The sequence below is a fragment of the Arvicanthis niloticus genome, chromosome 27 (genome assembly GCF_011762505.2).
Source record: "Arvicanthis niloticus isolate mArvNil1 chromosome 27, mArvNil1.pat.X, whole genome shotgun sequence".
In the NCBI taxonomy this organism is placed as follows: Eukaryota; Metazoa; Chordata; class Mammalia; order Rodentia; family Muridae; genus Arvicanthis; species Arvicanthis niloticus.
In genome coordinates this window covers 9,794,319-9,807,262 of record NC_133435.1, presented here as the reverse complement: position 1 = coordinate 9,807,262, position 12,944 = coordinate 9,794,319, and the positions used below count along the sequence as shown (strand labels likewise).

General features: G+C 43.2%; 1 protein-coding gene across 6 annotated transcripts in view; it reads right to left on the bottom strand.

The window, feature by feature from the left end:
* Yap1 (Yes1 associated transcriptional regulator) overlaps positions 1 to 12,944 on the bottom strand; it is a 73,659-nt gene that overhangs the window by 40,541 nt on the left and 20,174 nt on the right. For all 6 annotated transcript variants that reach the window (XM_076926118.1, XM_076926116.1, XM_076926120.1 and 3 more), the window contains exon 3: positions 1,916 to 2,031. In XM_076926118.1, coding sequence (XP_076782233.1) covers positions 1,916 to 2,031 — 116 coding nt within the window. The remainder of the gene's footprint in view (positions 1 to 1,915; positions 2,032 to 12,944) is intronic.

Below are 12,944 nucleotides of genomic sequence, written 5' to 3'. Positions count from 1 at the left end.
ATAGAGCACAGATTCTGAGAGTGCCAAGTATATTCCTGCTACGAGACCTTATTCTATATTTATTTAATTATAAGGTCACTTTTATAATTAGCGTGGCTTAACCCCACATTCTGCCCTTACCTTCGTTTTCAGCCATCACATCTTAAAGCTCATTTTCAACTTGACCAGAGCAAGAGCGAGGTTGGGGCAGGAGGAGGTTTCACATCTGCAAACGTCTGGGCACTGACTGTCAGAAGCTCCACAGTTAGGAAAGCCAGTAAGCACATTAGGATTTGTCACTGGTGTTTGCCACTACCAGACACCAGTCCAGAAGAAGGAGCACTTCTTCCCATGTGTGCCAAGGTGCTAATGAGGCAGCTGCAGCCTTGGACCCATCCAACAAAGAGAAAGGTCTCACTGCATCTCGATAGGCAAAGAAGCTGCTTTTGCTTACTACCTGTCATTTAAACCAAAGCTTTCTATGGGGCTGGACAGATGGCTCAGAGGTTAAAAGCCCCTACTGCTCCTGCAGAGGAACCAGAATGGGTTCTCAGCACCCATGTGGTGGCTGATAGCCATCTGTAACTGCCGTTTCAAGATGTGCCCACCATGACCACCTATGTACAAGGTGTGTCATATATACATGCAGGCAAAACCTATACATTTCAACTAAAAACATTATTTAAAAATCAAATCAAAGAATCTCATATACAGAAAAGAAATGTAAACAAGTAAGGGCTTTCAGTGGATCCTCCAGCTTCCTCAGATCTCCCTCTCTCAAGCAGTGCTGCTGCTTACAACGCAGACAAGGGAAAACTGCAGCCACATACACTGCCAAATAATTCAATTTGTAAGCTCATTTTTATGACAAGGGTAGAGATTTAGTGTTTGCTTTTGTTTTGTTTTGTCGAGACAGTGTCTCACTATGTAGCACTGGCTGTTCTGGAACTCACTCTGTAGACCAGGCTGGCCTCAAACTCACAGAGCTCTGCCTCTGTCTCCTGAGTGCTGGGATTAAAGGGTCACATCACTGCACCCAGCAGTGAAGACCGTTTAGCAATGCTTGCTAGATCTAGAAGAAAGAGGGTGCTCTGTGGTTTATGGCATACAGTATCCTTGTAAGAGTTAGAATACGGCAAGGTGGCACACAAACAGGCAGAGGCAGGGAGACTGCAACTTTGAGGCTGGTTTTGGCAGACTCCATCTCAAAAACAAACTAAAAACTGAGTTTGAATACCAGAGCTTGGATTCCAGTGTCCCTGAGGCAATCAGGAAGTACTCTTCTGTCCTTAAAGCAACTAAAATAAAACAATGTGCTTTTCAACACATTACAAAAGAATGAGGTGAGTACCATCATAGACCCCAGCTGAAGACAGCAGAAATCAAACACAAACTTACAGGGGCTAGAGGCAGGAGGAGCAGCGGTTCTGGATCAGCCATCACTACTTGAGACCATCTCAGAAATGCTTTGGGGGAGGGGGTGTTCAGGGTTAAAGGTGCTTGTTTCCATGTCTACTGACCTGAGTGTGATCATTGAGTCTCACATGGTGGTAGGGGAGAACAGATTCCCTGAAGTTGTTCTCACATGTCATTATGTATGTACGAATATACACATACATACGAACGCACGTGCATGTGCACGCGCGCGCACGTACACACACACACACACACACACACACACACACGCACAAAACAAATATGATATCAAAAACCAAAAGTAAAAAAAAACCCAAACAACTTAAAACCACATGACTACGAGAACGCTGAGCTTTAGAAGATTCTTGTTCCACGTCAGTCTCCTCGATGGACTAAGAATAAACAAGGCTGAGGCACTACACACACTACTTTGAATCATGTCGCCAATTGGCACTGGGTAAAAAGAAAGACAAGGATCCAAACAGCATGCTTGTGGCTCTCCCAACAGAGTGGTGCTCACCTGAGGCAGAGTTCATCAGCGTCTGGGGCACCGCTGGACTGGCAGGCGCAGGAACGTTCAGTTGTGAGAGCATGGCCTTCCGGGGGTCCTGCCATGTTGTTGTCTGATCGTTGTGACTGTGACAAAGCAGAGTGAAAGTCAGACCATCACCCCTAAGAAAAAGCCTCATATAGGGAGAGAATGGCTGAATCTTCTATCAGTCTCAGAGCTTACCCTGCCTTCCCACCCTGTGCAAGTCACTAAAAATTACCGGTATACTTTTTCCCTTTAAGACAAAAAAAAAGACAAAAAAAAAAAAAAAAGACAAAAAAAAAAAAAAAAGAAAAAAAGAAAAAAAGTTATTTCTATTTTTTGGTATGTTGTATAAGTGCCCTACCACTGAGGTGTTCCTGTAACCTTCCCACTATCCCACTGAACAAGTTTGTGTCGTCCCCACATCCCCAAATCTTAGGAGAAACTTGTAAGGCACACCCTCCTCACAGCTGAACTCTGGTGCTTCAGTGATAGGACTTCAGGTGGCACCACTCTCGATTTCCTGGAGACAGATGCCAAGACATGTCCTCAGGACACAGCCTGCACTTCACAGGGTCTGTCTTCACCTCATAGGAGCGCGTTTAGGCACACTTTTATTCATTTACTTTTTAAATGTAGGCTGTACTTCTTGAGGGCACTGTTCCCCAAATGTTCCACAAAGCACGTAGTTTCTACTAATCTTTTAAAGATCAAGATGCCTCCTTTTAGAAGTCTCTATGAAAAATCCAGGCGCAATATATATATGTATATGCATGTTAAAACCCTAGTGCCGGGCGGTGGTGGTACACGCCTTTAATCCCAGCACTTGGGAGGCAGAGGCAGGCAGATTTCTGAGTTCAAGGCCAGCCTGGTCTACAGAGTGAGTTCCAGGACAGCCAGGACTACACAGAGAAACCCTGTCTCAAAAAAAAAAAAAAAAAAAAACCAAAAAACCCCCACAAACAAAAAACCTAGCTATGGGGACAGGGGAGATGCCACACTAGCATTAAGATCTGACCTCTGCACTTGAAGAGGAGGACAGATGAGCCCCTAGAGCCCAGTGGCCAGCTAGTCCAGCCAAGACAAGATCAGGACTCAGTGAGAGAACCTGTCAAGATGGGAAGCAGTGGAGGAAGACATCCAGCATCAACTCTGGCCTCCTCCACACATAGGAATGCACATGTGAACATACACATGAACACACATTCACAAATACAGTGCACACTCAAAATTCAATACCCCAAACAGTCTCCACAAAGACAATCTGGATTACATGTGTATGTTTGGGCAACCTGCTTCATCTTCAGAAAGGGGTATTGGAGGGTTTAGAGAATCAACTTCATATTTAAAAGCCAGGAACTGTGGGTCCTGTCAAAGGCTGTAGAGCCCTGCATGGTGGTGCACACTTTTAATCCCAGGACCCAGGAGGCCGAGACAGGTGGATCTCTGTGAGCTCAAGGCCAACCTAGTTCATCTAGTTAAGTGCCAGAGTTTCTCAGTACCCACATCAGACAGCTTGGGTCATAAATGATTGTAACTACAGCTCCTCAGAATTCTATGTTATGTTTCTAGGTGCTGAAGAGACAGATGGCTCAGAGGTTAAAAGCATTCACTGTTCTACCAAAGGTCCTGAGTTCAATTCCCAGCAACCACATGATGGCTCAGAACCATCTATAATGAGATCTGGCGACCTCTTCTGGCATGCAGACATACATGTAGGAAAATACTATACAAATAATAAACCTAAAACAGAGTTCCTAGAGCATTAATTCAACCTACACCAAGCTTAGAATTAACAATGAGCTAGGAAACAAAACAAGCAAATACAGACACATTGTCTCCTCAGAGAGAGTCCCAAAATACTAACTATGGGAAATCTCTGGACAAAGAGTTCTTACTTACAACATAACATAATCAATTCACAAGTCAAGGCAAAGAATAAGTACGTACCAACCAAAAGCTGTGCCAAATAATTCTTAGCACTCTTTAATAATCTTGATTTTGGAGCCAGTGAGCCAGCTCAGGGGCTAAACATACTTGTCACACAGGCCTGACAAGCCAATTCAATCCTACACACAGAAAGGTGGAAGGGGAGAAGAATCTACCCTCAAGGGCTGGGCATAGTGGGAATATTTAATCTCAGTACTTGGGAGGCAAAGGCAAGTAGCTCTCAAGTTTGAGGCCAGCCTGATCTATACAGTGATGCACTACACAGATCTACACATAGGATGCCAGAGCTATGTACATATCATTTTATCTTTATTGGGAAAAATAAGTAGTTTTAATCGTTGAAAAGCCTAATATAGCCCAATAAAGAGACAGCTGAGTTTAGAGATGCAGGCTGCCAGAGCAGACTACCCCAAACACAGTGCAGCTCCTTCCCTCTTCTTTAGCAAGTCTTGAAAGTGACTTCCAGGTTAAATAAAACATGTAATGTGTGTGTGTGTGTTTTAAATGTTTGTATTCATCAAGTTTATTATAGATTACACTGTTAGACTGAATCTCACAATGGGGCCTGCTATCTGTTTGATAGCTGTCTAGGATAAAAATGGAAGACTAAGTAGACAGAGAAGTAGGTAAGTGGACCAAGAAGTGGACGGAGAGAGCATGTGCGCGTGCACACACAGACACACACACAGACACACAGACACACACACACACACACACACACACACACACACACACACAGAGGAGCAGAGGAGTTCATAATAGAAAAGTCCAAAAATCTACACTTATATAAGACCAGTGAAATGGCTAATGAGAAATCAAGTGATTACCTTGACTCTAAAGTTGACTTGGGGCTGATACGTGAGTGCACAGGACCTAGGAGGATGAGAGTTCTAGCCCAGCGAAGGATCCAGTGAAGGAAACAGAGAGACCCTGACTTCAGAAAAAGAGCAAGGCTGTTTTTGAAATTGGGTGTGAAGCCTGCTTGTGTGTTGAACATCCGGTCACTGGTGGGACTCAGAAGATTCCATGGCAGTGCTAGGACGATTTCCTGTGCCTTATCAAACCTAGGCATTGTGACACCCTGGAGTGTCAGTTACGGTCAGTACTAGAGGACACTCTCACCCAGGGAAACCTATGCGCCTCACTGACTCTAGAACGAGGATACACTCTCTAACCTAACCCCCCTACAGCTATGGTCTGAGACCACAGCCAATGCTTTTATAAATCCATCACCTACTCTTTAGAACTCTCAAAGGCTCAGAGAGACACATGGCATAATTCTTTGATAAAGATGGCACAATTTATACGCTTTTCTTCTATAGTAAGTTTTTTAGTATTATCAGAAATCAAAATCTGAGACTGGAGTTCAAAGTCCTGGGCTGTCAGTACAGTGCTCAAAAGTGTGTGGGCAGAAACTCTCATCTTCAGCCAAATGGTTTCCCTCCAAATCAACACCATGTTTTTCATAATGTTGTATCAATAGATACCACTTCTCTCAAGTTCACAGTTTGATTTTTTTTTCCCTTTTATGGTACAGAAAATGGCATAAGTCAGCATAGAATGGGCCAAGAACAAAAGCCAGAATTCAAGATTCATGAGTCCCCAAAATAAGGTCTCCATAGATCCTAACTGTCATTGTGCCAGTCCCAAGAAGTCTTAGGAAGTCTATCATTTGTAACAATCCAAATGGAGTCTCCCAATAACATGCAGAATTACCAGGGGTGGAGAGCATGGCTTGGTTGTTAGAGAAGCTCTGGCACCTAGCACTCCTTCAGACTCCACCTCCAAGTACGTACGTACGTACACACACACAAAGAGTTAGATGTGGCATTTCATGAAGCTCCAGCACTCAGGAGGCCGAGGCTGGGATGACTGTGATGAACTCAAAGTCAGCCTGGGCTACAAAGTGTTTCAGGCCAACCTGGGCTCCTCCTAAGTGAGACCGTTTCAAAAACCAAAAGAAGGAAGAAGCAAACTAGATTGGCCTCTAACGATTTTAATTATTCTCTTAAATCTACTTATAGACCTACTGTTTTAACAACAACAAAAAAGCCAGATTAGGATCTCTCTGCTCCACAGACGTATTGTAGTTAAATAAACTGGTAGTCCTGAGCAAATGGTATCTAAATCCAGCTACAGCATGCCAGAAAGAAGTAGCTTCGTTTTAGAGATGAAAGGCAGCATTAACCTTTGATTTTATGTCTGCAGTCAGGGAGGGGAGAAGGTCAGAAGCCAAGATGTTCAGCGCAGACCCAGACCTCACCCTCTTCTGCTGTGACAGGAATTCAGCCTACAGCCCTAGACTCAGGTCCAGGAAGGAAGACAGGTTTAGGCGGTCCGGCCAGGCTCTAGTCAGCTCTCTGTGGCCACCCAACCAGACCAGCTCAGTGAACTAACTCACATCTACTCCAAAGAAGGAAAGGGCCTTTGGGTGTGCTGGCTCCCAGACCTACTTTAAGGGAAGCCATCTTACTAAAGGCCTGGGACTACATCCGCCATGTATTTATGGCTACATTGACGTTTTTTAACTGCTAACAATACAATTCGATTTTAGCCACCCAAACTGCTAAGACAGAATGAGTCTATTAGTTTATAAACATGCCCCAAATGGAAAAGTCACTAAGTAAGTAGGAAAGTGGTAATTCACATGAATTTTGGCTGATAACACCAGCCTTCACTGAACCTTAAAAAAAAAAAAAAATCTTAAAATAGTATTTTCTTTCTGGGTGTGGAGGTGAATGCCTCTAATCCTGGCACTCCAGGGGCAGGGGCGGGGGCAGATCTCTATGAGTTCAAGGCCAGCCTGGTTTACAAACTGAGTTCCAGGACAGGCAGGACTGTTACACAGGAAAGCCTGTCTCAAAAAACAACAAAAAACCCAAACAAACAAACAAAAACACTTCTTTTAAATGTTTAAAATGATGTATGTGAGATGACTTTCAGGAGTCAGAAACCCTCCTGTCTCTGCGTCCTCAGGGCTGGAACCACAGACTCAGGTTTTAATGCTTGAATGGCAAGTGCTTCAGTGACTGGATTATATATAGTCCCCGCTTCTCCATTTTAAAGTAAATAAAAATGTCTGATGTCAACAGTGCTGTTTGGGCTCGTACTGACTAACAAACCTGGAATCACATCTGTTACATTGTTTCTTTTTAAGAAAGTGAATGACAGACTCTCATCCAAGTCAAGAATCTTATGTAGAATATTATTAGTGCTTTCAACACTAAATTTTCAATACTGACTAATGTCTTCCTTTTGTCTGATGTAAGTTTTACACACTTATTAAATTAGAAAGGAAGAAGTCACTTTGTAGTTGATTAGAGTCAGGATATTTGTTCAGGTAAAATTCTAGGACTCTACTCAGTTTACAGTGCAACTGAAACACAATCCTACCACAATTGACATTATACCTTTCTTCTTTGACCCTTCAAGTCAGAGACTATGAAATTCTCCTGCACTCTGAAACATTACTAACACTTCTTTACAAGGCACAACGATGAGCTAGAGGTAACTGGCTGCTAGGACTTAACCAATTGACTCTCAATCTCTATAAGCATTAATTTTCCTTTTTAATCCTACACCAAGTGGCTGGAGTGGTTAAAAGTTCTTGCTGTCCTTGCAGACAGAGGACCAGAATTGAGTTCCTACACCCAATTATCTGTAACTCCAGCCCCAAGGGATCTGATGTCCTCTGCTGGCCTCTAACACCACCAGCACATGTGCCATAGAGTCACACAGAGACATACAGAAATTACAAACTATAAAAATAAATAACCTGAAGTCACTAGTTAGGCAGGGAAAACAGAACAGAATGCATATATAATATGTAACTCCTTTTGTTCCCCTTCCCATGTTTCAGGAGCCTACAATCAACACAAGTGGGCATGACCCAGTGATAGGCCTTACAACCAGGTCAGAGCAGTAATTCCATTCCCCAGTGGATGGCTGTTTATCTACCGAACGGTGACTTCTGCACTTACTTTACACAGTGGGAATAGTTTTTGTTGTTTGAAGGAGGACTGAGATACCAACACAAATTTATTTCTTTCTCTTTCTTTAATATCTATCTTACAAATTAAGTTCTATTCTTACTGTCTATCTAAGAAACCTTTATTTTTCTTTCCTTATTCAGGTACAATCTAAATCTTGGTGTATTGGCTGGTTCTGTGTATCAAGTTGACACAAGCATCATTAGAGAGGAGAAGCTTCAGTTGAGGAAATGCCTCCATGAGATCCAGCTGTAAGGCATTTTCTCAATTAATGATCAACAGCAGAGTGTCCAAGCACATTATGAGTCGGGCCTTCCCTGGGCTGGTGATCCTGGGTTCTATAATAGAACCCTAGATCCTGGGTTCTATAATAAGCTGAGGCCAGTGAGCAGGCCTGTGAGCAGCACCTCTCCATGGCCTCGGCATCAGCACCTGCCTCCAAGTTCCTGCCTTGCTTGATTTCCTGTCCTGACTTCCTCCAATGATGAGCTACAGAAGTGTAAGCCAAATAAACCCTTTCCTCCCCAGCTTGCTTTCTGATCATTGAGTTTTGGTCACAGCAAGAGAAACCCTAACTAAGACATTAGAAATCCTAATTTGGTAACTAAAGCAGTAGAGATAACTACTGCTATTAAAGGTCAGACCACGTAGTATGGTGCAGTGTGAGAATCCAGACCATCTCACTGTATAGGAGGAAGCTGACAGACTTAAGTACTTGCTGCCTGCAAAGAAACTACAGTACACGGGCCTTGACTCAGGGTAAGCCAGCTTGCCGAGGCCACACCCAGACTGGCTTCTCCAGCAGCCAGAGTGCAGTGCCCTTCCAACAGCTGCAGCACTGGGAGACGCACCTGCAGCTGGGTGATGCTGAAAACCAGCTCCCACAAAGACACTCACCAGGGTGGTAGTCAGTCTCAGTCAGGTGAAGGACAGTTACTGAAGACACCATGTGATCTTGACAGTGTACAGCGGGACGTCCTTCACAGGTGCACAGGAGAGAACTGCCTCCTATAAAGCTGTCTGTCCTCTTGCCTCTATCTACATCAGGGCACATGAGCACACAAGCTTTATCTACAACAGCCTTTTAACCTTCAAAACACGGTCTCAGATTTAACCAGGCAAGCCTTGAAAGTGAAGCATCCTTCTATCTCAGTGTGCATGTGGGCACACACACACACACACACACACAAGCAAGTATCAAAACTAAGTGACAAACCACAACATAACACATACACGGAAGGGAAACAACACCTACACTGCAGGGTGAGACTACAAAGGTCGCATTTGGACCTGCTCTACTCGTGAGCTGCTGGGGGGAGACAGACAGTGACCTTTGACTGAGGAGCTGCTGGTGACATCCAAAGTCTGTAATTCAAACAGCCTGAAAACACACAGCCAAGTGTTTTCCATGAGCCATGAGATAAGGAATTATTTACTCTTTTCACCTCCCAGTGTTTTCCAGTCCCCACCCCCACAGTAAACATCAGTTACTTGCACAGTAAGAAAATATAATAGGTAGAAAATAAGTACAGGTACCTTAGACAATAGTATGATATCCAGAGAACATAAGACACTATTTAAAAGAAACATTCTCAGGAGAGATGTGATGCAAAAATCTCAACATTTGGGAGGCTAAGGACTCCATCAAGTTAAAGGCTACCCTGGTTTAATTGTGAGACCATCTTTTAAAAAATGAGGGGGGAGGGAGGGAGGAAAAGCAAGGGGGAAAAGGACTGATCTAATGACAAAAGCCACCGAGAAAGGGAGAACCCATTCCCAAAGCTGTCTTCTGACCTCGCACATGCATGTGAACAAAGTTTAAAACAAAACCAATCAAACAAAAACCCCTCAAGCCTAATGTGGGGGCGCACACGCTTGGGAGGTAGGAGATCAGGAGTTCACAAGGGCAATGCTGGCAAGATGTAAACACCCCGACACACCCTAGAAGCCAGCCTGGGGTAAATGATTCCTTGTTTCAAAAACAAAGTAAAAGCAAAACCTACATCACATCTCAACAATGATTCTAATGTTATATGGTTAACCCCAAATTTTAAACAAATACCAGGCATAAACATTCATAGGATCCTTTATCTGCCACTGGGGGTCTTGTTGCCCTTGGTTTTTATTTGAGACAGATCTGCCTAAGCAGACTTTTGTCTCCTGCACAAACAGCCTGAACAGATGCCCTCACCTCAGCTTTCCAATCACTACTCTGTTTGGCTCCTTAAAAGCTGCTCATAAGCAAACCAGACACTGGTCAGAGGTAGAGCAAGTTTAACCTCTTAAGTCAACCCAGAGCCCACATTTTCACAAGGCCAGCACACTGCTCACCATATATAACTTAACATAGCCTTTAACACCAGCACTCAGGAGGCTACGGCAGGAGGATCTTTGAGTTGGAGGGCAGAACCTGGTTCACAGAGTGATTCCAGGAAGGCCAGGCTGCACTGAGAAATCCTGTCTCAAGCAAACAAACAGCAAGCAAGCAAGCAAGCAAACAAACAAAAAGCCATACAAAATTCTAAGTTTTAAGTCAGAATAAACCATTGATCTAACAATTAAAGATAGCCATGAAGTTAATGAGACAAATGGCTTATACTAAATTCTAAATATTTATAACTACATGAAAGAAATGTTCACTCTGTACACCAGCTGTCTTGAAGCTCACTCTGTAGCCCAAGCTGACCTCACTCTCATGGCTGTCTCCCTGTCTCAACATCCGAATGCCAAGATTACAGACAGGAAGCACCAAGTTTTGGCAGGAGTGAAGTTTGGAGTGAGAGCTCTTCAGTATTATTAAGTTCCAGAAAGAACCAGCGGACACACGGATGGGACACACGGATGGGACACACGGATGGTCATTTTAAAGACAATTCATTGGTGCCATAAGAGCACAGAAAAATTTTTAAAAATGGTATATACAAAATACAGTAAATAAATAGAAAAAGGAAAAAAATGCTCTCATTAAAATCCTAAAGATAACACCAGGACAATCTGCTTACTTGGAAGTCCTTTTTTGGGAAGCAAAGATGCGTGGTTGGGAGATGAATCATGAATTCCTTAATCCTCTAACCATGCTCTCTCCATGTACATCAGGGGACAATGGCCAAATCCCTTGTGTATAGAAGATGTCAGGTCACTTCCTGTACAGTCTATATTGATCACCAACTTATCAAACCTTATACAGGAAGTCACTTTGTAATTTCTTTATAGTATCAAGTGCTAGCATCTGGATGCAAACATGACCAGGCCTGGCAGAGTGTTCTGTTCCATCACTGAATCACTGTGATGAGACTAAACAAGAAATTCAGCAAAAAGCAAGAGCTTATGCTAATTAAGTACAAATTACACATTAGTATATACTCTGACTCCAGGCAGGCACCTGGGTTCTAGATTGTTGGCTCAAAACCCTGTCAGCACTGCCAGCTTTCTGTGGTTCTTGTAAGCCAGAGCAAGGAGACGAAAGTCCTCTCACCTGACTAGAGAGATATTACAGGTATGCCTCTCTATTTTGTTTTGCATCTTCCTGACTTTGAGACAGGCCCCTTCGTGCCCAGCAAAGTTACCTAAGCAATTTAAAACTAAGAAAATTCTAAACTGCAGAGGTAAAATATCAAAGCAATACATATTAGAGCTGAAGCAATGCTATATGCCTGTGGTCAATGTGACACGCCAGGTCAGATGGTGCACACTTTCAGCCTGCACCTCTCAGGTGCTGGGATTATAAGGTGTGTCATGAGTTCAGGACTAGTGTAGCCTACATGCACAGTAACTTCCAGGCTAGCTTGGACTACATAGCAAGACCCTGTCCCCAAGAATTTACAAATGTCTTAGTCTGGGAGGAGATGAGAAGGAATACAGTCAAAATACACTGCATGAAATTCTCAAAGAATGAAAGTATTATATATTAAACATGTCTTGTAGGCATCCTAAAGTTATGTGCCTCAAGCATGGCTCCCTTTAGCCTCAATTTCCCTATCAGTTTTCGGTTTTATAAGACTTACGTTTCTGATTATGAGAGACTGAAATGACACATTTACTATGTATTTCTTTTCTTTTCAAACTGTCCTACCTACCATCAGAAGGCTCTTCCCACTTTTAGAACTCATGTGGGGTAGGAGAGAAGTAGGTACAAACATTAGTGCATTTTCAGTGTGCCAAAGAACCCCTCTGAGCCTCTCTACCTCTCCTCACCTTCATCTACTCAGAACACAGCAAGAGCAACAAGTGTACCAGAGGCCTGACCCACTGCTGGAGAAAGCTATTCTTAGCAAACAGCAGGGGTTGGCTCAATCGCAACACTTTCGGGCTCTGGACCAGAGGTCACGGGCTCAGATTTCAGATGTGGGCTCCAGTTCCCAACTCCTGTGCAGAACAACTCTAGGGGCTTTAAGAAGCCTCATCAATGTCAAAGAGCCTGTGGGACTTCAAATCTAAATACAGGGATAGACTGGGTAAATGGAGTATGCTGTTTCACGCCTGGAGTCGCAGCTTTCAGAAGACTGAGGCAGGAGAATCACTGAGTTTGAAACCAGCTTGGGCTACTGAGTAAAATCCTGCCAAAAAAAGAAAAAAAAGAAAAAAAAATGGACACACTAATCTTTCTTTTAAACAAAAGCCTTGCTTAGAAACAGTTAAAGAGAGAGGCTGGATATATGTCTTGGCCAAAGGTAGGATAAATGAGTTATATTTCATAACTATACTGACACAGGTTTTTAAACACAGACCTATTCTAAAAAGGGTCCACTTATTATCAGCCTATTCAAAGTAAGCTGCTGGTCGCTAAGTGTTTCTATTAAGTAATTTCACTTTAAGCCAGGGTGGTGAACTAAAAATACAGGCAACATTGTTGCAGATGAGAGAGCCTATCAAGTGATTTCACGTAGACAGTCTACAAGCACACGACTCAGACAGGGAGGCACCAGGCGATTAGCAACCCTTTACAAAAATAGATAAATAATGCTGCAATGCACAAGCTGTCATCCAGAATGCTAGGCTGTATTCCTGAAAGTACAAGTATAATCCGTACTTGAAGAGGCACCAGAATAAAATCAAGTAAAGCACTAGGAGACTGTTTA